General features: G+C 34.6%; 1 protein-coding gene across 2 annotated transcripts in view; it reads right to left on the bottom strand.

Annotated features, from left to right (window-relative positions):
- LOC122478843 (transmembrane protease serine 11F) overlaps nucleotides 1-26,043 on the bottom strand; it is a 94,324-nt gene that overhangs the window by 26,788 nt on the left and 41,493 nt on the right. For both annotated transcript variants that reach the window (XM_043572567.1, XM_043572568.1), the window contains 2 exons: nucleotides 14,752-14,903; nucleotides 7,248-7,366 (listed from right to left, as the gene is read on the bottom strand). In XM_043572567.1, coding sequence (XP_043428502.1) covers nucleotides 7,248-7,366; nucleotides 14,752-14,903 — 271 coding nt within the window. The remainder of the gene's footprint in view (nucleotides 1-7,247; nucleotides 7,367-14,751; nucleotides 14,904-26,043) is intronic.

The following is a 26,043-nucleotide window of genomic DNA, read 5'->3' as shown; positions in this document are numbered from 1 at the left end:
ACATAAATAGCCCAACCCTCTTACCTCTGGGTGCGATCACCTGTGAAGTAATTTGGTAATAATCTTTTGGATTATTCTGAGCATTGATTTTCAAAGTGAAGCTAATGATTCATAGAGGATGTGAAAAATATTAGAACTTCTATTTATATTTATTTTTCAATTAAAAAAAAAACAAGTTTTCAGAGCACTGGCCCTAAGGTGTGGAATCTTTCCAAGAGTGCACTGATTAATTACCTAACATCTCCAAGGGGAAAGTGAAGATCAGTCTGTGTTAGAATATCTAGCTGAGTGCTAGTCTTAGAAAAGGTACACAGTAATTCCTTGCTGCATTGCATTGAATTAAATAGTCACTCTTCAGTGACTTTTTAACATAATTAAACTAGCAATTCTTAGAATGAAAACAATTATTATCTTGTTTTAATTACTATTTTTGTTATTTTTTAAACTCTGCCAAAAACAATGGAGCCCACATCAAAATATAAATCTGTTTTCTAAACAAAACAGTTTTGTGGCAAACCCTACTACACATCTTGCTCTGGCATTTCAGATGGGCCTTAGGGCAGAGAATGACACTAGAGAAAATAACTATCTTAAATTTTTTTTTGCTGAACCTAATATTGGAGCACCTAAATATATAAAATAAATATTAACAGAAATGTAGGGAGAAATTAGCAGCAATACAATAATAGAGAATTTCAATAACCCACTTGACACACTGACTAGATCATTCAGTCAGAAAATCAATGCAGAAACAGTAGAGTTGAACACAATAAATTAAATGACCTAAAAGACATATACAGAACATGCCCTACAATAACAGCAGAATACACATTTTTCTCAAGTATGCATGGAACATTCTCTAGGATAGATCGTATGTTAGGCTATAATCAAATTTCAATAAATTTAAGAAGATTGAAATATCAGTTATCTTTTCTGATCACAATAGTATAAAACTAGAAATCAATAACAATAGGAAAATAAGAAAATTCACAAATATGTGGAGATAAAACAACACATTCCTGAGTAAGCAATAAATCAAAGAAGAAATCAAAAGCAAAAACATTTTTAAAAAGCAAAAAAAAAAATCTTGAGACAAATTGAATATTGATACACAACATACCAAAACTTAAGTGATACATAAAAAGCAATTATAAGAGGGAAGTTTATAGTGATAAACACCTACATCAAGAAAGAAGAATCTACAATAAAAAACCTAACTTTATACCTCAAGGGACTAGAAAAAATAAACAAATAAAGACTAAGCCCAAAGTTAGCAGAAGGAAGGAAATAGATCAGAGCAGAAATAAATGAAATAGAGACCATAAAAATAATAGAGAAGATCAATGAAACCAAGAATTGGCTTTTGGAGAAGTTAAACAAAATTGACAAACCTTTAGTTAAACTAAGAAAAAAAGAGAGAAGACTCAAATAAATAAAATCTAGAATGGAAGAGGAGACATTACAACTTATACACAGAAATAAAAAGGATCGTAGGAGACTGCTATGAACAATTACAGGCCAAAAATTGGATAACATGGAAGAAATAAGTATATTCCTGCAAACATGCAACCTATCAAAACTAAGCCATGAAGATACAGGAAATCTTTAAAGACCAATAACAGAAAGGAGACTGAATCAGTAAACAATAATCTTGCAACAAAGAAAAGTATAGGACTAGATTGCTTTACTGGTGAACTCTACCAAACATTTAAAGAAGTAATACCAATCACCTCAAACTCTTCCAAAAAATTGAACAGGAAGAAATACTTCTAAACTAATTCTGTGAGGCCAGCATTACCTGATACCAGAACCAGAGAAGACTATAGGAAAAGTACAGGCTAATATTCCTGATGAAACATAGATGCAAAAACCCTAAACAAAATGCTAGCAAACCAAATTCAACAACACATAAAAGGATCATACACCATGATCAAGTAGGATTTATCCCTGAAATACAAGAATGGTTCAACATAAGTACATTGATAAATGTAACACACCACATTAACAGAATGAAAAATAAAAATCATATGATCGTCTTAATGGAGACAGAAGAAGCATTTGATAAAATTCAACATCCTTTCATGAGTAAAAACTCTTAACAAATTAGGCATGTACCTTAACATAGTAAAGGTCATATATGACAAGCCCACGGCTAACATCATATTCAGTGGTGAAAAGCTGAAAGCTTTTCCTTTAATCAGAAACAAGACAAGGATGTCCATTCTCACCACTTCTGTTCAACCCAGTGCTGAAAATCCCAGCTATTGAAGAAGACAAAAATCCCAGGTAAGAGAAACAAATAAAAGGCATCCAAATCATAATTGAAGAAGTAAAATTCTCTTAGCAAATGAGATGATCTTACAGTAGAAAACCCTAAAGATTACACATGTTTCCTCCCCACACACCTCACAAACCTGTTAGAACTAATCAATGAATTCATTGAAGTTAGAAGATACACAATCAAAATACAAAAGTCAGTCACATTTCTATACACTAATAATGAACTATCTAAAAAAGAAATTAAGAAAATAATATAATTTTCAATAGCATCAAAAACAATAAAATATGTACTAGTAAACTAGTAAACTTAACCAAGGAGGTGAAAGATTTGTACACTGAAAATGATAAAACATTGATAAAAGAAATTGAAGAAGACACAAATAAATGGAAAGATATCTTGTGTTCATGGATTAGAAAAATTAGTATTGTTAAAATGTCCATTCTACCCAAAGCAATCTACAGATTCAATATAATACCTATCAAAATTACAATTTTCCACAGATAGAATTTTCCACAGATAGAAATTTTCCACAGCAATTTTCCACAGCAATTTTCCACAGATAGAAAAACAATCATAAAATTCATATTGAACCACAAAAGACCCTGAATAGCCAAAGCAATCTTGAATAAGAACAAAGCTGAGGGCATCATACTTCTTGAATTCAAATTATATTACAAAATTATAGTAATCAAAACAGTATGATACTGGCACAAAACCCAATATATAGACTAATAGAAAAGAATAGACTACCCAAAAATAAAACCATGCATATATGGTCAACTAATCCTTGGCAAGGTCACCTAGAATACAAAATGGGGAAAGTATAATCTCTTCAATAAATGGTCTTAGGAAAACTGGTTTTTCACATGCAGAAGAATGAAATTAGATCCTTATCCTACTCCATATACAAAATGGATTAAAGTCTTACATTTAAGACCTGTAGCCATGAAACTCCGAGAAAAAAAAAACATGGAGAAAAAGGCCCTTGACACTGGTCCTGGCAATGATTTTTTGTATATGACACCAAAATCAGGTAAATAAATAAATAAATAAATACATAAGCCAAAAATAAACAAGTGGGATTACATTAAATTAATAGCTTCTGCATGGCAAAGGAAACAATCAACAAAATGAAAAAGCAACCTATGGGATGAAAGAAAATATTTGCAAATCATATAGTCGATAAAGGGTTAATATCCAAAATATAAGCAATGACAAAAAAAGAGCTTTTACTATTAAATCTAACCAAAGATGAATAAGACCTTTAAGAAAAACACTTTAAAGCTTTATTGAAATATAGTAAATATGGGTAAATAAATGAAGATATCAATTATTTCTCTAAATCTCTCTATTTGAAGCAATCTGAATAAAATCCCAATATAAATGTTTGTATGTGTGCATATGTGTGTATTATTTGATATGAAAAGAAAAGGGTTAAGAATAACTAAGACATACCTGAAGAAGATGGTGATAAATTCAGGTGTACTGGGTTGAATGATGGCCCCCTAAAAAGATATGTCTAAGTCTGGGAACATGTGAATGTGATCTTATTTGGTAGAATCTTTGCAGATCCTATGTTAAGGATTTCAAGATAAAACCAATGTGGTTTTATCCAGGAAAATCCTGAATCTAATGATTTTCATTTAATAATCCAATGCCTTTATTGGAGTGGAGAAGCACAGAGCAAAAGGTCAGATGAAGATGGAAACACAGATTGCAGTTATGTAGCTATGTCAGGGAGTGCCTGAACCTACCAGAAGCTGAAAGAGGCAAATAAAGATTCTTCCCTAGAACATTTCAAGGAACCCAGCCCTGTTAATACCTTGATTTCAGATTTCTAGCCTCCATAACTGTGAGAGAATAAATTTCTGTTATTTTAATCCACTAGTTTTTGGTAATTTGGTACAGCAACACTAAGAAACTAATATAACCAGTATCAACACTTACTGTCAAACCGCAGAGGTTAAAACATTGTGGTACTGACACATTGCAAAACAAGCTGATCAATGGAACAGATTAGAGAGCCCAGCAACATCCAGATTCACATATGGAAACTTGATTTGTGGCAGAAATGGCATGGCATATCAGCCAAAAAAAAAGACTGCTCAATCAGTGGTGCTAAGAGAACTGCTTACTCATATGGGGGGGGGGGGTGGAAATGAAATTAAATCTCTAAATCAAACACATATGCAAATATCAACTCCATGTAGAATGAATGCTTAAATGCAAAAAGGAAAAAGGATTTTTTTGACAGTGACATAAGTATCAGAAAGGATTTCTTTTATAAACACAAAGGGCACTAATAACAAAAGAATGATGTACTTAACTATATTAAAACTAAGAATACTGTTCATTAAAATATGTTATAAAGAAAATGAAAAGGCAAGCCACAAAATGGAAAAAAGGATCGAATTGAAAGAATTTTTCAATAATATAATGAACAAAGTATTCATTTCCCAAAAATGTTTCTAAGAAAAAATTAAAAACCAAAAATACAAGAAGACATGGTCATATTACACTGTATGTTAACTAAAGAAAAAAGAAAGAAAAAAGAAAAGTAATGGGAAAAAAATCATGAGTAGATATTTATAAAGGACAAAATACAAATGGTTGCTAACCACTGGGGAACCTTATTAATAATCAGGAAAATGCAAATTAAATCCACAATGAGTTACCATTTTTACAGATACCAGTTTGGCAAAAGTCAATTTTGTAGAAAATTTTGGTGAGTAGGAAGGGCAAGATGAACTCTCATGCCCTGCTGGTGGTGGTGTAAATGTCTACAAACCCCCTGGAAAACCATTGATAAAAATCTGCTAAAGCTAAGTATTAGCATAACCTATAACCCAGCAAACCATCTGCTTGGTTCATGACCTACGGGAGGCTCTTGCACATGCACTAGGAGTACATGCGCTAAACTGAAAGGATGTTAATTAGCTGCATTATTCAGAATTAAAAAGTAGCTCAAATGGTTGTCAATTGCAGAATGAATTAATAATTAGTAGTATATTCTTTTTAGGGCATTCTACACTGAAGTGAAAATAAATGAGCTATAGCTACATGCATCAAAATGGGAAAAATCTCAAAAATATAATGTTGAGTGAAAGAATGAAATCACAGAAGGATATAATATGATTACATTTACATAAAGTTCAAAAGAGGTAAAATTGCATACTATGCTATTTGAGTATGCATAAATAGGTGATAAAACCACAGAATGATTAAATCCAAATTCAAAATAGAAATGTTTAACTATGAAGAAGAGAGAGAGAGAAGAACATATAGAGGTTTCAGAAGTACTGGTAAAGTTCTGAAAATTGGTGGTGGGTTCTTGGATATTCTTTGAAATGTTTTACACACTTTTTAAAGTATGATGATATCCCAACAAAAATGAATGAAATATCAAATATCAAATACCAAGACACATCATTATGAAATTTTAGAAAACAAAAATTAGAGTACAAAATCTTCTAGAGAAAGAAGACATTTCCTTAAAAGAAACACCATCTCTCATCAGCTGCATGTGATAGAATAAAAAAAAATGAAGCAAGGTTTCAGATGGTCTGAAGAGAAGTGATTTTCAATTTAAAGTTTTATATTCGAACTGTTGCTTGAGTGGAACATAGGACTTTTTTCCAACATAAAGTAATTCATAAATGTTACCTCCCATGCACTTTTTCCTTAAGGAAGGTGCTTGAGGACATAACCCACCATATCAAGGAAAATATGGGATTCAAGAAGCAATGGATCTCACATGCTAGAGCAGTCCTGTTTTGACCCAGGTTACCTCTCTGAAGTGGACCTAGAAAGCAACCAGTTCAAATTGAAGCAGAAAGCACAAAGTTTTGAGAAGAATGAAAGAAATAAAGAAATATTGAGACTTTGGACATATCTGAAGATATAGCAAAATGGTGGAGAACTTTAAAAAAATAAGTGAGTTGTATTTAAAATTGCTTCTGGGAGCATTCTTCTTTGAATAGCATAAGAATTGCTGCAACATGATTATTATAAACACTTGTTAAATGACAAACACTATTTAAACAACTATGGAAATGAAAAATACTTTCATTGGTTTTCAATAGTTAGAATCAACCTACATACAGATATATAACTAAATAAAATGCAAATACTTTCCCACATTGTTAATAAATCAGAGAAAGGAAAGTAAAATGAGTGAAGGGTTGGAGTGCTAAGGTCATCTTTTAATTGAGCTAGTATTTACAGCTAATCATAAATAATCATACTAATTCAATCTCCTTTCTACAGAGCTATTGCTCTGTTGTTCCAGAATAACTCTCCTAAGCATTAAGGAGTACACTTTAAGCTAATATACTGGGTTTTGCTAAACAAATCTGTGGTCTCCGTGGACATGCTTTTCATGGGACAAAAAATAGAAGACTATTCTATTTGACTTTCTACTAGGATAGGTAAAGATCTAGCTTGTCTTATATACTTTAAAAATTAGACATGCCTTGATAAATGTGTAAATTTTCAAGGTAAACCAAAATATTTGAGGGGCAGAACTAGATTTGAGATTGGTATCAAAAATTGCCAACATACATCCTCATATGTGATGCTTTACATAATTTTAAAAGCAAAATAAACAAAATGATAAGGCAAAATGGCAATCCTATATTCTTATGTTGAAAAAGATTATGGAAAATGAACCAGGAAAGAAAATCAAGAGTTAAAAATAGGAAGAACATCTATTTGACTTATCAGGTTTTTTTGTTGTTGTTAATTGGTGGCCTACTGTAATCTACATATGCTTAATGGTACATAACATTATTCTAAATATTTTACATGTATTAAGTTATTTAATCCTCACAACCATATGATCTATATATTATCTACAGTTCACAGAAGAAGAAATTAAGGCAGGAAGAAGCTAAGTTCTTATAGCAACCATATTGAAAGTGAAACAGAAAACACACTCATAAACTTTTAGAATTTCTATTGAACTTACCATTCTCTCAATCTGATGACTCCTTTCTATAAACTCTCTTGAGCTTTTCATTCCATAATTTTCTTTGTATTTTATATTTGTTACTTTAAAAGAGGCAAGGTAATAGAATGACTTATCATCTGAAAGGTAAAAATAAATAAAAGGTCCATGCTTAAATATAATCAGTTTTGTGTCCCCCAACCCCAGGAAATAGATTTACCATAGTGCAGTTTATTTCTTCTTGGTGCAAAAATTATTGTGGACATTTTTCAAATATTTCATAATTTTACCATTGTACCCATCTAAAATAGAAAATTCAGGCCTCCAAGTATACTTTCAGAATACCTCATTTACAGTGTTTATGCATATCAAAATTTTCATACAATTGGACATGTAACATGGAAAGTAAATATTGAAAGTGACTACTGAAAGTCATATAAAAATTATCAATTTCCTCAAAGAATTGTAGCATAAGTATATCTTAGCTGAGCTGTATTATGAAGATACATTGAAGAGGCTATCAGTTTTTTCCATGCTATTAATAGGTACTAGTATTTATTGTTTTCACTTTCTTTTTGCCCATTTAACTCTCAATTCTCTGTAATCTACCCTTGACACACCAGTGTAACTCCCATTGTCTAGGACAACAGTCATAATATCTAAGAGCCACCTTTTTGGGGGTCTTTCTTCTTTTTAATCTTGATTTCTTTGCCGCCTTAATCATATTCCTTGAAACCCCATCCTAGACTTTATGGAGACATCTTCTAACTTTCTTTCTACCTGGCCACTCCTTCTCAGTTACCTTGGAGAGCTCTTTATTTTTACTTCTATCCTTAGCCACTTAGCATTTTATCCTTGTCCTGGTTATGTTAATGTTAGTTAACTCCTTCTGGGTGATCCTAATGGTGATGGCCTCAAACATCAAGTATTTGTTGATGTTGAAAGATCAACTGGGGGACATTTACACTTGCAAGGGTTTATTTGAGCAAAGGGCAATTCCAGTTGGGCAGCATCAAACCAAGTGATTAAGATCCCTCCACTGACAGAAGTGAAGGGAAATCTGTATAGACAGGATGTAAAAGAAAAGCAAGGAAATCATTTGATTGCCTGTAGCTTAAGCAGTTGCCTTATAAAGGAAAGCCTACTGAGCTGTTTGTGATAGTTGTTCTTAAGTTTCATTTTCTGAGATTTGAGTGCACTGACTCTGGTTTAGGTTTAGGTTTCCTTACGTAGGCTACCAAGGCATTAGAGCCACCTTAGTCCAATGACTTCCCTGTTTAATTATTTTAACAATTGATGACCCCTAAATTTTTATCTTCAAGCAAGATCTTTGTCATGAATTTCAATTCTCTATCAAATAAGGAGACTATTTATTGGACATCAAATAGGCACCTTAAAAATAATATTTCCAAATGGAAATAATCATTTACTTCTTCCTGTACCCAAGCCTGCCCCACCTCCTACATTTTCTATCTTCATTAACAGCTCCATCATCCACAGTCACCCCAAACTTAGCTTCATCCTCATTTCCAACATCCAGTCTTTCCATCTTTAAGTTTTATGTATTGAATCTATTAATATATCTCAAATCCTTTCTCCCACCCAGAGAAGCTACATCCTTAATTCAGGTCCTCATCAACCACCTAGCTAGCATCTATCCAAAACAAAATGACTTTTTTATTAAAAAAGAAGTTGCCCATCTAGATTGTCTATCTTAAATGCTATCATCACAATGATATCATTACAACCAGACTAGAAATCTTAGACATTAAAAATCTTGATTTCTTTCTAATTAATCAGCAAGTTCTGACAATTGTTATCTAAATTTTAAAAATCTATCTTCTATTCACATGTTGTACTGCTACTAGTGCTGTAGTTTATTCCCTTATTATTTATTGTCTAGAAAATGTAACAGCTGGGGCACCTGGGTGGCTTGGTCAGTTAAGCTTCTGACTTCGGTTCAGATCATGATCTCCTGGTTTGTGGGTTTGAGCCCCATGTCAGGCTCTGTGCTGACAGCTCAGAACCTGGAGCCTGCTTTGGATTCTGTGACTCCCTCTCTCTCTGCTCCTCCCCTGCTCATGCTCTGTTTCCCTCTGTCTCTCAAAAAATGAATAAAAATGTAAAAAAAAAAAGAAAGAAAGAAAATGTAATAGCATACTAATACCCTGCCTCAAGTTCTGTTTTTCTCAAATCTATTCCCCACATAGTAATCTTAAAATTGAAAATTTGACAAGATGACTTCCCCAATTAAAATGTTTCCACTTTTCTCCGTTTCTTATGGGAACGTGTCTTAACTCTACTATGATCTCCAAAAGTTTTCCTTGACCTAGATCCTACCTGTGCCTTTGAGCATATTCTTTGCAACATTCCCCTTAGGATTTATGTTGAAACTACAGCAAACTGGTTGCATTTGTCTACATTTACCATGCTGGGTATTTGTTTCCCCCTAAGATTTTGCTTCTGTAAACCCTTTGCTTGAAATGCCATTCCAAAGGCATTTCCATGCATAAATTCTACTCATGACATTACTTCCAAATGGGGAAAATGTCTGGAATATTCAGCCTTAGTTAGATAAGGACTTCACAATTGTGCCACTATAACCATCCTGTGAAGAGCTCTATTTGGTACTTGCCACAATATCATAATAACCTATAGATTTTAGTCCACTGTAATGTCAAGTCTTTGAGCAAAGTATTGTACCATTTTTGCATTTGAAGAGGAAGTACCATTTTAGGTAATATGAGTAAAAAGAACAATACCTTAAGCTTTTTACAAGTCAAGGAAAAATAATTATTTCAATAGTCAATATTTCTTAAGTATATAATAGATCAGACTCTGTGCTAAGCATTCTAACTTTTAATTTAATTTATTTTTTTAAATTTTCAGACTATAAGTGCTTTATTAGAAACTCTGAAATGAACAGAAGTATATAAAAAAGAGTAAAAGTAATCTATAACCCTAATATCTAGAAGGAACTAATATTATTATTTTGACTTATGTTTCTTTTTCTAAAAATATTGTTTTCATTGACTGCAACTTAGTGAATTAGGAAAGTACCCTGCCAAAATGACCCAGCTAGTATATGATGGGCCTGAGATTAAAACCAAGGTTTTAATTTGACTCCAAATCCCATGGGAGTATATATTCCCCACATTCCTGGAACTGGAGCCAGTCTTGTAGAATGGGAAGACAAATGATGCTGTTTCAATCCAGACTTAACTAAGAACACTTAGGTTTTCAAGAAGTCAAAATATTAAAAATAGCTTTAGAGGAGTGCCTGGGTAGTTCAGTCGATTAAACATCTGACTCTTGATTTGGGTTCAGGTCATGATCTCACGGTTGTAAGATTGAGCCCTATATCAGGCTCCTCACTGGATGGGGAACCTCCCTTTCTCTCTGCCCCTCCCCTGCTTGTGCATGTGCACATGCAAGCAGTCTCTCTTTTTCCCCTCTCTCTAAAAAACAAACAAACAAAAAACTAGAAAATTGAGTTTCTGGATTTTTTGAAAATATAATTCTAAAGGCAATTCTTCAAAATATTTCATGGAATTCTTTATAAAAGATATGTTTTTACCCTATAAGAAAAGATATAAGTAATTCTAAATAATTCTGAAAAAATTAATCTGGATAATGAAACTATTTGTTGAAAAATATAATTTACTATATAATTCTAGGTACCTAAAAAAAAGACAACTTGAAAACTCAGTGTTTGAATTTTTCTTGTTAATATTTCATGAGAATGGTGGTGGTGATGATTTTATTAATATTAAATTATCCTCACACAATTATGAAGCTATCATTATATTTTTGGTATTTTTCACTGATATTTGATATTTTTCATTGGTTGAAGATATTTGCAACATATTCAATAGATCATGGATATATATATCCAGAATATAGAAAGAACTACACAAATCAATTAAGGACTTCAATAAAAAATGAGAAAAAGATTTGAACAGGCATTTTACAAAAAGAGAAATCTAAATTATAAGTTAATACATGGATAAGTGCCCGGTGTTATTGGCAGTCATCGGGCAGATACAAATTAAAATTATAGTATGTAATAAGTCAGATACAAATTAAAATTACGGGGGCACCTGGGTGGCTCAGTCAGTTAAGCATCCGACTTCGGCTCAGGTCATGATCTCGAGGTTTGTGAATTTGAGCCCTGCGTCGGGCTCTGTGCTGACAGCTCAGAGCCTGGAGCCTGCTTCGGATTCTGTCTCCTTCTCTCTCTGCCCCTCCCCCACTTGTGCTCTGTCTCTCTTGATCAAAAATAAATAAATGTATAAAATTGAAAAAAATTTAAATTACAATAACACTACAATCTATACCAAATTAGCAAATATATAAAGTATGGCAATAGCAAATGCTGGTGAAAATATGGAATGCAGTGGGAACTCCCATACAGGACTGATAGAAAACAGCTTGGTTTTATCCATAAAGTTCAAAAAGCATATGCCAGTGATGCAGCAACTCTACATCTGTTTATGTTCCCTTGATAAACTTCTCATATGTGTACCAATACATATGCATAAGAAGGTTCATAGCTGTATTGCTTTAATGTCTAAAACGTGGAACTACCCAAATGTCCATGAACATTAGAATAGATGAGTATGGCATGTGTAAGACAACAGAATATTAGTCAATATTGAAAATAAATAGACTAAAGCTAACTACAAAGTGGATGACACTTATAACAATATTGAGTAGCAACAAGGCTCAAAAGTATGTATAATTTACTATTCAATTATGACTTCATTTTTAAATATTTAATTTACCTTCATTTAAATAAAAAGGGAGGATCTAAATCGAAATCTCAAGGAAAAATAAGAATCCAACATTTCATCAGTCTTTTTATCATGATGAGTAACAAAAAGGTAGCTACATTAATTCTGTTAGGCACTTAATATTTAATTAATAACACAGAAATTTTCTTTTAAAGGGATACCCAAGAATTTATGGAGTTGTAAATATAAAACCTGAGAAAGAGGAAAAGTGGCTCCTGACATCTAGGAACTGGCCTGATACTATCGCCTGGGCCCTGGTATTCTGTTACAATTTTGTAGAACATCAACATTAGACAAGGCCACTCTGTGACAATATAGGTGATGACAAAAATGAGATCATCTATAGATATATCTGAGCTCAGACAAAAACACTGTTCAAACAAATAATCAAACAAGACAGAACATTCCCTTATTCTGGCTATTATAAATGAGTGTTCTTTCTCCAACAGTTAACAGCGTTAGCCCCACTTCATTGCTGTTGTTGTTCAGGTAAGATTTATCAAGATACCAAATCACAGCATTATTCCAGCTCTCTGACAGCATCCAATGAAGGATGCATCCTACTTCCTTGAACCCTCCCCAAATCATTTAATACACCGTTTCCAACAATCTCTGACTGCCTCATGGTCCCCCATGGTGTATGTTCTCCTCTGCTACAAGAATAAACCCACCTTGTTCAAATGCAACTGTAATTTTGGCGATATTTAGTTGGAGGGCACTGACAAACCATTCATATTCTACAAGTCACTGAATTATTTTATAATCCTTATTTGAAAATTTCCCATATGTTAGGGAGTAGATAATTCATCAGAATGATAATACAGTGAAAGCTAATCATTCATAATTATTGAGATCCCTAGGATAAAAATAGCTTCCTCAAATATACTTCAATCCTAGTGATGTAAATTTTATCAAGTATGCTAAAATCCTTACTTCTGTTTTGATTATTTCATATATTTCATTTTTATTTTCCTGCCTTCTAGATCCATTTGTTTTCACTCTTTAAAATTATTATTTTTTAGATACTTTTTCTTCTTGGTGTTATCCTGGTCACTATACTGTGAATTCATTTCATTTTTATTTCTTTATGCTATAAAAATATGTGTATTACTTTTTTGAAATGTGTCTATCATCTTATCTTTTGAAATGTATATGTTATTACCTCTATCTTATTCCTTGGATTCATTAATCCTTTGTCACAGACTATCTTCTCTTTTGTTTTACTAAATTTCCATCTATAATGATGCAGCTTTCAATTAACTGCAGGGAAGTTCCATGTAATAGATTTCTGAAATTCTTGAGTATTAACCCCTGTATTAGTTTCCTGTCGCTGCTGTCACAAATAACCACAAATTCGGAGGCTTAAAACAACACAAATTTATTATTTTACTGTTCTGGAGGTTAAAAGTCTGAAGTGAGTTTTATAGGACTACAGTCAAGTCCTGTTTTCAGGGCTGGTTCCTTCTGGAGGCTCTAAGGGGAGAATCTTTTTCAGCTGCCTTTTTCAGCTTCCAGAGGCTATCCTCATTCCTTGGCTTATGGTTCCATATCACATTATTCCTTTTTGCCCCTGCTTCTGTCATCACATAGCCTTCTTCCTTCTTTGACTTGCTTGCCTCCCTTTTATAAAAACCTTGGAGTTACACTTAGGACCCATCTAAAAAATCCAGCATAACTTTCCTTTCTCAGAAACCTTAACTTAATTACATCTGTAAAGTATTTTTTGCCATATAAGATAACATCCCAGGTTCCAAAGATTAAGACATGGGTAACCAAAGTGGGAAGGGAGGCATTATTCAGCCTAGCACAACCTCTATGACATTTTAAAAACACTATCATGCCATTATTTTTATTATCCCTTCATTTTTTTTTTCTTTTTTGAACACCTGCAGTATTGGGGATGGAGGACATTTTACACACAGAACTACTTTACTCCTTTTTGACCTGGGGATATATTAACAAGAAAGACATAATTACAGAGGACAATTTTGTTTATCCTTTTTATTTCATGAAAGTCAAAAAAGGGATATTTTCAATCCCCCAATAAAGTGGGTAGGAAGGTAAACTTAGCATGTTTGACAATATTTCATCACTTCCTGATCTTTCAAGTGTGACTTTATTGTTGTGAGTCATATGATTCTGGAGAATTTTAGTCAGTGACTCAGTCACATGAGTTTATAAATACACATGCCAAAGTAAAGGTAAATGAATATTGGTTGACTGTCATCTGGTTTAATTAGTATTATCCATTTTTGCACATCATGCAAAATTGAGTTTTCCTTTCTTCCTCCAGTCATGAAACAATCTCTTTTTCCTTCAAAGATAATGTTTGATTTTTAGCCCATTAAAGATTCTTTTTTAGGTAACTTTTCTCTTATCATCTTTGCTTGGGGAACTCATTAATATATTGTTTTTGAAAAACAAAAACATATTAAACTCAGCACATGATGTGATTTGTATCTATTCTAAAGATTAAGCTTTCATTCTTCTTTCTCATTTTAAAACGATTGCTTTTAGATGTCTATCCATGTGATAAGGTATATTGCAAGCTTCACTGGCTGGAAATATGTAACCCTGAACTCAATAATGGAACAAACAATAACTTAACATCAATAAGAAATTAGTAATTAAAATTTTAATATCATGCAAATAGCATTTTTTATACAACAGAGAATTTCAAGATATTAAGTCATAGAGCACTTAAGCAATAAAAATGTGACCTGGATACTTACCCTCAACAACAAAATGAGTAACAATACCAATTGCAATTCCTATGATTGCTACAATTGCCAATGTGAAAAGAGCTAGACGTATAGGATCCCAAAATTGTTGTCTTCTTTGATATTCAACTTGTGGGTAATCAACTTCTGAAAGCTCAACTGGTCTGTGAAAACAGAAAGAAACAGTAAAACAATTTAAAAAGTCATTATGGTTCTACTTTATGTCCATTTGTTATGTTCCTCTAAGAAAATCCTTTATACTGCTAAATAATAGGATACTTGGATCTTGAAAAGAACACAAGGCTTTAATTTGCATCCCCTCTCCCAACACCCGATTCACAGCATAAATTTTGGTTAAAGTTCTACCAATGTTGTCATTCAAGTGAGAATATTTTCTCACTGCATTTTGTCTGACATATTGGCAATTTGAAATTTGAATGGGGAAGTGCAAAGACTCACTTAATAAAAAGACAATTTATAAATAACATTTCAACAATTTAATAAAAAGTTTCTAGCAACAGTTATATAATAACCTCATCAGTTCTGCTTGATTAAAAGTAAAAAAATAATATTAATACTTTTTAATGATTTGTTTTAAAAGTGGCAACACTGCTTTAAAAGACCTGATCATGGTTCTTTGAATATCATTAGCACCTCCCAATGAAATCACCAATTGTGACTTCTTCTTGATAAGACTCCAGTTCCCAGGAAGAATGTTTATTTCCACTTGACTTTTACCTGTCTCTACTCATGCACTATTTCCCCACTCAAAATATCTTAAGCCATTGAAATTATCTTTCTCTAACTTGAAAGTTGGCATTTATTTATTTTCCAAATCCCTGAATAGCATTCAAAGTTTAATATCTTGCAAGTGAGATATTTTTATAAGTTTTTATATATTTTTAAAATTGTTTAATGTTTATTTATTTTTGAGAGTGCTGTCAGCACAGAGCCTGACGTGGGGCTCAAAACCACAGACCCTGATATCATGACCTGAGCTGAAGTCAGACACTTAACCAGCTGAGGCACCCAGGTGCCCCATGTTTTTATATTTTTAAGTTTATCTAACAATATTTATTACAAACTTTATTCATTAAATGAGATATAGAAAGTTCTTAGAATAGTACCTACCACATTACAAAAATGTTTCAGAAACAGTTCTAGATCCCTAGAGATATGAAGATTTTAAGATACACTCTTTGCCTTTAGGACGTTCACTCTTTAAAAGAGGATACCAATGTGGAAACAAGTAATTAATATATAGCATGAAATGTACCAAAATAAAACTTTGTGCAAGAAGAGAAAACAATTAACTTTTTGGAGGACTGTGTCAGGAGATTTTGTCAAGAAGGTGACACGATTAAATTTTGAGTGTGAATAGGGATATGTTCTGAAACCCTCAGTGGATGACTAGAATTGTGAATAGTATCAAACCCTATGTTTTTCCCTATACATACATAAGTATGATAAAGTTTAATTTATAAATAAGGCATAGTAGGAGATTGACAGCAATCTCTGATAATAAAATAGAGTGATTGTAACAAGCTATTGTAATAAAAGTTATGCAAATGTGGTCTCTCTTTCAAAATATCTTACTGTACTGTGCTCACCCTTCTTGTGATGATGTGAGATGAATGACATAAGCATTGGGACTAGCATTAGGCTACTGACTTTCTAACAAGTCAGAAGGAGGATTATCTGCTTTAGGTTGACCACAGGTAACTGAAATCACAGAAAGTGAAGTCTCAAATAAGCAAGGGGTGGGGGGTGATGGTACTGATGTAATTAGTACTGGGATTGAAAATAGATACGTGCTTTTGTCCTCAAAGAACTTATTATGGTCTCCAAAGTATGTTCATGGTTGCATGTTTTCTCAGCACTGCTGTACTAGAAAGAGGATATGCTAAGGCTGGTGGGCTGATCAGCTCATGAGGAGTCCCGTAACCCAAAGTAAAAAGTTTGAAATTGACTCTGCTGAAGATGGGGAGCCAAAAAAAGTTTTAATCAGGCTGAGAATTTAAGATAATCACAGGATAGGGATTAGAGCAAGAGTGCAGAGAGAAAGACTAGTTTAAAGGTTATTTTGAAGGTCCCGGAGAAAGATGGTGAGGACCTGAGCCAAGGCTGGAGCAGTGGGATGGAGAGGAGGAGATGGATTTAGTCAATTCTTGACTTTTGCTGGCTGATTGCTTAGCTGTGGGATAAGCCATTAATTAATGGCTCCCTTGTTTTAGTGTTTAGGTAAATGATTGTGTCTCCTGGCAAGATGAGAAAGATTAAAGGAAGAGACAGTGATTTCAATTGAGACATCAATGTTGTTAGTAATGAACAATGTGCTGTCCTTACACTTGGTTCTGAGCTAAATGGAAAGTCCTTATTTTATGCCCTTTTCTCTTTGACTCATTTTATTTTAGTTGTGTCGCTGATACCTGTTTGCATGCCTCTAATAAAAGCCAATGTTAAAGTTGGCACCACAGACCCAGAATAAAAAAAAATGATTAATATCCCCATGTGCAATACCTTCTTCCTCACCCATAATTGAAGTTTCCATATACAAGATCTTTGACATTAAAAATTCTTGATTATTTATTTTGTGGATATTTTGGTTGCTGCGGTTTTTCTCACTTTCTTTTTTCCTAAGTTTTATCAATTTGCTTTGTTGTACCTGACCCCTTCAAGATGCAAGAAATGGCCAAAAACAAATTCTGTCAAATTTGTGGGAATTATAGCCATATACTAAGCCATGATAACATTGCATCATGGTGAAGAAGATTTTTTGAATCATGGCCGTATTTAATTTTAAAACGAATTTAGTCTAGTCATCAGTTATTCTCAGTCTGATGTAATTGAGATGTTGACTTTTGTCTCACAGAAGTTGAAGTAAGTTTTACCAAATACTCATTTCCATGTTTTGAGGTAGAGCTGGCAGAAACATTATGCAGATACCAGCTACGTACAAAGGAAGTGGTCTTTAGCCTAATTGGGAAAATAAGGTTATAAAACCCAACAAAGCATTAAAAAAAATTGTAAATTTGTTGGCTAGTCTGTTGTAAAATGTTTGTGCTGGGCATAATAAGCAAAACAAAACACACTCAAGTCTTAAGTATGCAATAACTAGAATTTGGCTATGAAAAGTTAGAAAGATATTTTAAAATACGTAACAGGTTCAAACTTTGAAAAAGATTGTTTTATTTTGATGGCATTTCAAATCCCTTTGTATTTTCCTATATGTTTATTCTGATTTGTACATGACAATTATTTCTTTAAATCAGAATATGAGTCTGATGCTAAATGGAACCTTTTAACCTTTTTATGGGACTTTGTATTGTATTTATTTCAAAGAGAATTAAGCCTTTGTTCCCTTCATTTTTGAGGAGGAGGGTTGTTTGTTTTGCCTTGTTTTATTTTCTTCATGTTAAAATAAGATTAAAATTAAAATTGGGAAATATCTAAGTGGAGAAGGAAAATACAACTCAAATATATTCCTCCATTGAAGCAAATTTTTTAAAGTTAAATGGAAAATGTTGGTACATGCTCCAAAGGGGTAACTACTTTTTTTATGATGGACATAAACCCAGATAAACTGGATTTAATCCTGGTTTTGCTCATAATAGCAAGTTAGTTAAATTCTGAAGCTCAGTCTTCTCACCTGTAAAATGCGGAAGCATTTTATGGCTTTGCTAGGATTGAAAACAGTACAAAAAGATCAAGCTTTGAAAACCAGCAAGGTTCGCCTCCACCAGACTCACAGATTTGTAGCAAACTGAGAATAGCTCTTAAAGGTTCCCAGGAACTCACCTGCCCCAGCGCCTAGCTATTTCATTCTTATGATTTAACTCAGGTAGATATAGCTGACTAACTACAGTATCCCAGACCAAAAAGATGTCTGTAAGAAAGTTCAGTCTATGCCTTTCTCTGCAGACAGCCTCACAAATGCTCTGATGAAAAGACCAAACATAACCTCTCCTCCAAAATGCCATTTGTTTAGATTAGCAATTAAGTTCAGAGTTATGTCCTCTTTTAGAGGCAGGTTCTTTGGTGACAAGTGCTGTAATCATACCTAAATAAATAAGTGAGAAAGCTTGCCTCTCTCAAAAACTCGTTGTAATAAGCTCTATGATTACTGTATCAAAGATGGCTGACTGTTGGACATATGATGCTTACCAGAGTTCAGTCATGCACTTTTAGAAAATTTATTTAAGCAGTTGAAATTGAGTTGCTTTTCCCCAGTTTCTTTTACAGAACTTTTCTTAAAATGGAGGCATTTATAACAAAATAATTCAGATTCTAACTAGTGTAGTGTAAGTAGAAGTATGCAGAAAGAAGCATATCTTTGTGCATTAAATAGCATGTGTATTTTTCTTCTATGTTAGGCACAATGGGGGAGATTATTGTATGGTTAAGATATCTCTCAGTCCTTCAGATCTCAGTCCCATATATCTTTAGGCTATAGATCTTAATATGAGAATCATTGGAACAAAGCTGTTCAAAATCCATGAAATATGGAAAAATTATAGTATTTTTTACCAGATTCAGGAATAATGAATTAGAAATAAGTCATGAAAATGAAAATAGCCTATTAGTGCCTAAATTACTCTTATTCCAGAATTCTCAAAGTTAATCCATTTGTATCCTTTTAAAGAGTTAGGGGCAGCTGGGTGGCTCAGTAGGTTCAGAGTTGGTCTGATTCTTGATTTCGGCTCAGGTCATGATCTCACAGTCATGAGACTGGGTCCCGTGTAAGGCTCCACACTGGCATGGAGCCTACTTAAGATTCTCTCTCTGTCTCTGTCTCTCTCTCTCATTCTCTCTCTCTCTCTCTCTCTCTCTCTCTCTCTCTCTCTCATTCTCTCTCTCTCTCTCTCTCTCTTCCTCTGCCTCCCCCCACTCACACACACACTATCTCAAAAAAATTAAATAAATAAATAAATAAAAAGAAAAATAAAGAGTTAATTGAAATATATGTAAGCCTATATGGTTCAGGGGGATTATACCAGTCACAGAGGATACTCACATGATAGACATTCCCAAGCTAGAGTAAAACTTTCTTACTCAGCAAACATAACTACTAGATATTATCTAGATGGAATAAAGAGTCAGGTGGCAAAAAGGTTAATTTTTTTTTCAACGTTTATATTTATTTTTGGGACAGAGAGAGACAGAGCATGAATGGGCGAGGGGCAGAGAGAGAGGGAGACACAGAATCGGAAACAGGCTCCAGGCTCTGAGCCATCAGCCCAGAGCCGGACGCCGGGCTCGAACTCACAGACCGCGAGATCGTGACCTGGCTGAAGTCGGGCGCTTAACCGACTGCGCCACCCAGGCGCCCCAAAAAGGTTAATTTTTAAATTCATATTTAGGATTTATCTTCTGCCTGTCATTTTGCCTGATAGGACTTAAACCACTAATTTGAGACCCTCAATAGCATGTGTTTTGGTACAGTACCCTGCCTCTTTTTAAACTTTAATCTGTTTTAGTTAATTCAGTTATAAAATTGGGATTTTAGTTAATTCACCATATTTCATTACTGAAATATACTGGCATTGCTTTTCCCATTTCTAGACTTCCTATTATAGTTGTATGTGTGTGCGTGTGTGTGCGTGTATGTGCGTGTGTGTGTGTGTGTGTGTGTGTGTGTGTGTTTGATTTTCTAAGTTTATATCACTGGAAAACATTTATGCTATTATTGAATAATTATTTCTTGGTTTAGCATTGGTGTTGGTATTAGTGTTAGCATTGATAGACTAATTCTCAGCTTCTCTGAACTAATTACTAATTATAATCTTTTCAGGTCATATATATATAATAGGCATTTAATAATAACTAATAGAGATATAATTAAAATATCTGTATTATTTATACTATAGTATTTTATTTGTAGATGCTGAGGCAAAGCTTGGTTTGTGCTTTGAAAATGTGGCTATTATCTACTTTCTCTGAACTCCACATAGACTAGAAGTTTTTTCAATACTTTTTTTTTCTCCTATAGTCTTACTATGCGATTATTGAGTTCATGGTAAAAGATCCCAACACTATATTATCACATTACCATAATAATATGACAATTAGTTTATTGATGTGAAATATGTCAAGTGTTTATCTCTAGACAAAGTTCTGCTACTACTGAATTTGGAACCCAGATACATGATTCATGATCTGGCCAGTGGAACCGCTATATGTCCTTTTGTTATACTTAATTCAATTCTATTTAAGAAACTTATTATGTGCCTAATATATTCCAGCATATATCCAAGAGGCTTATGGTAGAGTAGAAAGATATAAAATAATAAAATGAATATAGTGTCATAGGAAAAATAATAGATTTACCAAGTACAGTGATAAGTAAACATGGAAGATTGAATAATGAAGGTGTTTGGGAAAGGGATAGAGAGGCATACAGGAAAGACATCTCAGACATGACAATTGAGCAGGACCTTGATGGATCAAAGGAGCTCTCCAGCATGTGATATGGGTTAAATACATCCTGCTCCTGTTTACTCCTTGCTTGCAAGCAGAACAACTTCTCATTATTATAAAAGCACCTTTTTATTTTTTTTATTTTTTTTAATTTTTTTTTTGTGCTTTATGAAATTTATTGAAAAATTGGTTTCCATACAACACCCAGTGCTCGTCCCAAAAGGTGCCCTCCTCAATACCCATCACCCACCCTCTCCTCCCTCCCACCCCCCATCAACCCTCAGTTTGTTCTCAGTTTTTAACAGTCTCTTATGCTTTGGCTCTCTCCCATTCTAACCTCTTTTTTTTTTTTCCTTCCCCTCCCCCATGGGTTCCTGTTAAGTTTCTCAGGATCCACATAAGAGTGAAACCATATGGTATCTGTCTTTCTCTGTATGGCTTATTTCACTTAGCATCACACTCTCCAGTTCCATCCACGTTGCTACAAAAGGCCATAATTCATTTTTTTTCTCATTGCCACGTAATATTCCATTGTGTATATAAACCACAATTTCTTTATCCATTCATCAGTTGATGGACATTTAGGCTCTTTCCCTAATTTGGCTATTGTTGAGAGTGCTGCTATGAACATTGGGGTACAAGTGGCCCTATGCATCAGTACTCCTGTATCCCTTGGATAAATGCCTAGCAGTGCTATTGCTGGGTCATAGGGTAGGTCTATTTTTAATTTTCTGAGGAACCTCCACACTGCTTTCCAGAGCGGCTGCACCACTTTGCATTGCCACCAACAGTACAAGAGGGTTCCCGTTTCTCCACATCCTCTCCAGCATCTATAGTCTCCTGAGTTGTTCATTTTGGCCACTCTGACTGGCGTGAGGTGATACCTGAGTGTGGTTTTGATTTGTATTTCCCTGATAAGGAGCGACGCTGAACATCTTTTCATGTGCCTGTTGGCCATCCGGATGTCTTCTTTAGAGAAGTGTCTATTCATGTTTTCTGCCCATTTCCTCACTGGGTTATTTGTTTTTCGGGTGTGGAGTTTGGTGAGCTCTTTATAGATTTTGGATACTAGCCCTTTGTCCGATATGTCATTTGCGAATATCTTTTCCCATTCCGTTGGTTGCCTTTTAGTTTTGTTGGTTGTTTCCTTGGCTGTGCAGAAGCTTTTTATCTTCATAAGGTCCCAGTAATTCACTTTTGCTTTTAATTCCCTTGCCTTTGGGGATGTGTCGAGTAAGAGATTGCTACGGCTGAGGTCAGAGAGGTCTTTTCCTGCTTTCTCCTCTAAGGTTTTGATGGTTTCCTGTCTCACATTTAGGTCCTTTATCCATTTTGAGTTTATTTTTGTGAATGGTGTGAGAAAGTGGTCTAGTTTCAACCTTCTGCATGTTGCTGTCCAGTTCTCCCAGCACCATTTGTTAAAGAGGCTGTCTTTTTTCCATTGGATGTTCTTTCCTGCTTTGTCAAAGATGAGTTGGCCATACGTTTGTGGTTCTAGTTCTGGGGTTTCTATTCTATTCCATTGGTCTATGTGTCTGTTTTTGAAAAGCACCTTTTTAAACACGAATATGACTACAGACTTTATTTGGAAGTCAAAGAAAACTCACCAATAAATGATATCACTCAAATGAAAATTGATAAAATCAACAAAAGAAAACAGACATAAGGTGATATTTCATTGTAGTTTTGATTTGCATTTCCCTGATAATTAGTGATGTTTAGCATCTTTCATGTGTCTTTGGCAATCTGTATGTCTTTGGAAGAATGTCTATTCAGGTTCTCTGCCCATTTTTTAATCAAATTTTGGGTTTTGTGGTGTTGAGTTGTAGAAATTCTTTATCTATCTTAGATATTAAACTCTTATATATAATTAGTAGATAAGGAAGATATGGTGTGTGTGTGTGTGTGTGTGTGTGTGTGTGTGTAAAATGGAATATTATGCAGCCATAAAAAAGAATGAGGTCGTGCCATTTGTGACAGCATGAATGGAACTAATGGGTATTATGCTGAATGAAATACATCAGACTGAGGAAGACAAATACCATATTATTTCACTCATATGTAGAATCTAAAGAATAAAACAAATGAATAAACAAAGAAACTACAAGCAGAATCAGGCCTATAAATACAGAGAATAAGCTGATGGTTACCACAGGGGAGAAGGGTGGGGGCAAAATGGGTGAGGGGAGTGGGAAATACAGTCTTCCAGTTATGGAATGAAAAAGTCATGGGAATAAAAGGAATATAGGGAATATAGTCAATTAAACTGTTGTAATAGTGCTGTATGTGACAGATGGTAGCTACACTTGTGGTGAGCATAGCATGATGTATAGAGAAGTTGAATCACTGTATTACACACCTTAAATTACTGTAACATCGTATGTCAACTATACTTGAGTAAAAAAATTACAATAAATAAATAAATAGATAAATAAATTCAGTCATCTAAGTAGTAACGACACTGATATATTCATGATGAGGCAAAATTTGCTTCAGACTTGATAAGAATTTTAAAGACTAGGAACACAAATCAAGGGACTCTAGCAAGAAATGCCCCTGGTTTTTTTCAAAAGGCGCATGAAAGCATATTCTAAAAATGTGATGATAATAAGTGACTACAGTAGCATAAAGAGCTAGCAAAGTGATGAGAACCTGGGGGGATTTCAAGTATGAGTTAGTCATAAAATTGACTGGTTTGGCAGGTAATGGAAAAGGGCAAAGTTGCAGACTGGGCAGAAAATGGATAGCAACCTGTTCCTTTATTGTAGTGTGGAATAGTTCTGTACATTGCAGGGAGACAGGTATGTTAATCCTATTAAATCCTATTTACATAATGCAATGTAACATAAAAGCATATAGGACTTCCTAGGATATTGCTGATAAGAATTTCATGTGCTTTCCAAAAATGCTTTAAAAAAAAATCTTTTAGACCTATGATTTTTAGATCCAACATGAGATCTGTCCCCCTTACAGCTTATTTTCAAAATCATGATTGCCATCTTCTAAGCACTCAAAGGCCACCTTCTCCCTTGCTATAATATTATCAAGGTCAGCTCCATCTCTGTGAAAGCAGCTACAAGAACAACAATATTTAGTATTTTAATTTAATTCTTACACATATGGGTAACATAGCTATAGTTTTCATATGTCCCTCAAAAATATATCAGGCTCTTCAAAATCTTTTATTTTCTGGATAACTACAAAATTTGCATTAGAATGATCACAATTCCTGCATGGAAAAGATCTTATGATTATTATGATTTCCAAGCATACCATTAATATGCTTTGGCTTCATCCTGTCAACATATGTTCATTGTCCACTTGTTTCAGGCACTATTTTAGTAGTAGGGATATAGTAGGACTGAAGGTATATTCTTTGCCCTCATGTCTCCTGGTGAGGAAGAAAGGCAGTGAACAACACATAATCTATATATAAATGTAAAATGTCAGGTAAGAGAATAGAGAATGAATGGAGGTGGGTGGGATTAAGGCGATCAGAGGAGACTTCTCTGCAAAGATGACATCCAAGCAGACATGAACAAAGTGAAGGATGGAGTCGTGCAGCTGTCTGAGGGGAAAGTACTACAAGCAAAGGGAACAGAGAAGTATGAGTGTCCTGAAGTGGGGGCAGATGTGGTGTGTTGGCCGAAGAGCGAGAAGGTCAATGTGGCCAGTGTGCAGTGAGCAAGCAGAAGAGAAGACGAGGTCAGAGAGAGTCACACAGCAGATCATAACCTAGCAAGCCACCATAAGGACTCCTATATGTTATTCTGAGTGAGAAAGGAAAGCTTTATGGAGTTTTGATTGGTGGAATGTAAGGGTCTTTTCAAAAGGATCACTCTGTAGAGAACACATTGTGGTGGAGGGAGGGGGTAGCGTGAAGGGTAAAAGCAGGAAAACTGGTTAGGGGACCACTGCAGAAGTTCAGGCTGGAGACGATGGTGGCTTGGACTAGAATGTGAGCAGTGAGAAGATCAGAATGCATTATTGGATTCAGAATATATTTTGCAGGCCTTGCTGACAGACTTTGTTGATGAATTGATGCAGAATGTGAGAGAAAGAGTTAAGGAGGATTCCAAGGTATTTACCTTAAGCAGGGAAAAGAAACATGTCCAAGGGGGTGAGAACGCTTTTCTCAAATTAATGCTTACATGGAACTCTACCGTAGAACACTGATTTTTTTTTTCAACATTTTTTATTTATTTTTGGGACAGAGAGAGACAGAGCATGAACGGGGGAGGGGCAGAGAGAGAGGGAGACACAGAACCGGAAACAGGCTCCAGGCTCCGAGCCATCAGCCCAGAGCCTGACGCGGGGCTCGAACTCACGGACCGCGAGATCATGACCTGGCTGAAGTCGGACACTTAACCGACTGCGCCACCCAGGCGCCCCTAGAACACTGATTTAAAACAGAGCTGTTCTGGAACGGAGAGGATATATAGAACTCTACTAGTATGTAATCTCCTCACTGAGACACATTCACAAGAATGAACTGCTGACTTTCACACTGATGTACAAACTCTTTAGCATAATCCTGAAGATGCCCCAAGATGGAGACCACTGTAGCCTGATCTGTCACACAGCCTCTAATCACCTTCCTCACATTCAATTCGCAGCCTTTATCTGTCGTACACCCAAGGAGAACCTTTTCAAGGGGCACCTCTATAAAGTCTTTTCATCATTGGAAACTCCTGAACTGGAGCCGGCTTTGACCTTTAAGCAATCAGCAGGCAGGTGGTAGACACAGATGTGAGTCCTTTGTTCCCTCTCTGTCGTAGGGCCTCAGAAGAGGTAGGAAAAGCTGGGATCTCGAGAGAGAGTCTTGATAAAGGGAACTGCTTCCAATGAAACTGGTTGCAGATACAAATGTATCTGCAAGTATGGGGG

Source organism: Prionailurus bengalensis, chromosome B1 (genome assembly GCF_016509475.1).
Source record: "Prionailurus bengalensis isolate Pbe53 chromosome B1, Fcat_Pben_1.1_paternal_pri, whole genome shotgun sequence".
Classification (NCBI taxonomy): domain Eukaryota; kingdom Metazoa; phylum Chordata; class Mammalia; order Carnivora; family Felidae; genus Prionailurus; species Prionailurus bengalensis.
Note: the sequence above shows the minus strand (reverse complement) of the source record. Positions and strands in the feature narration are given on the sequence as shown.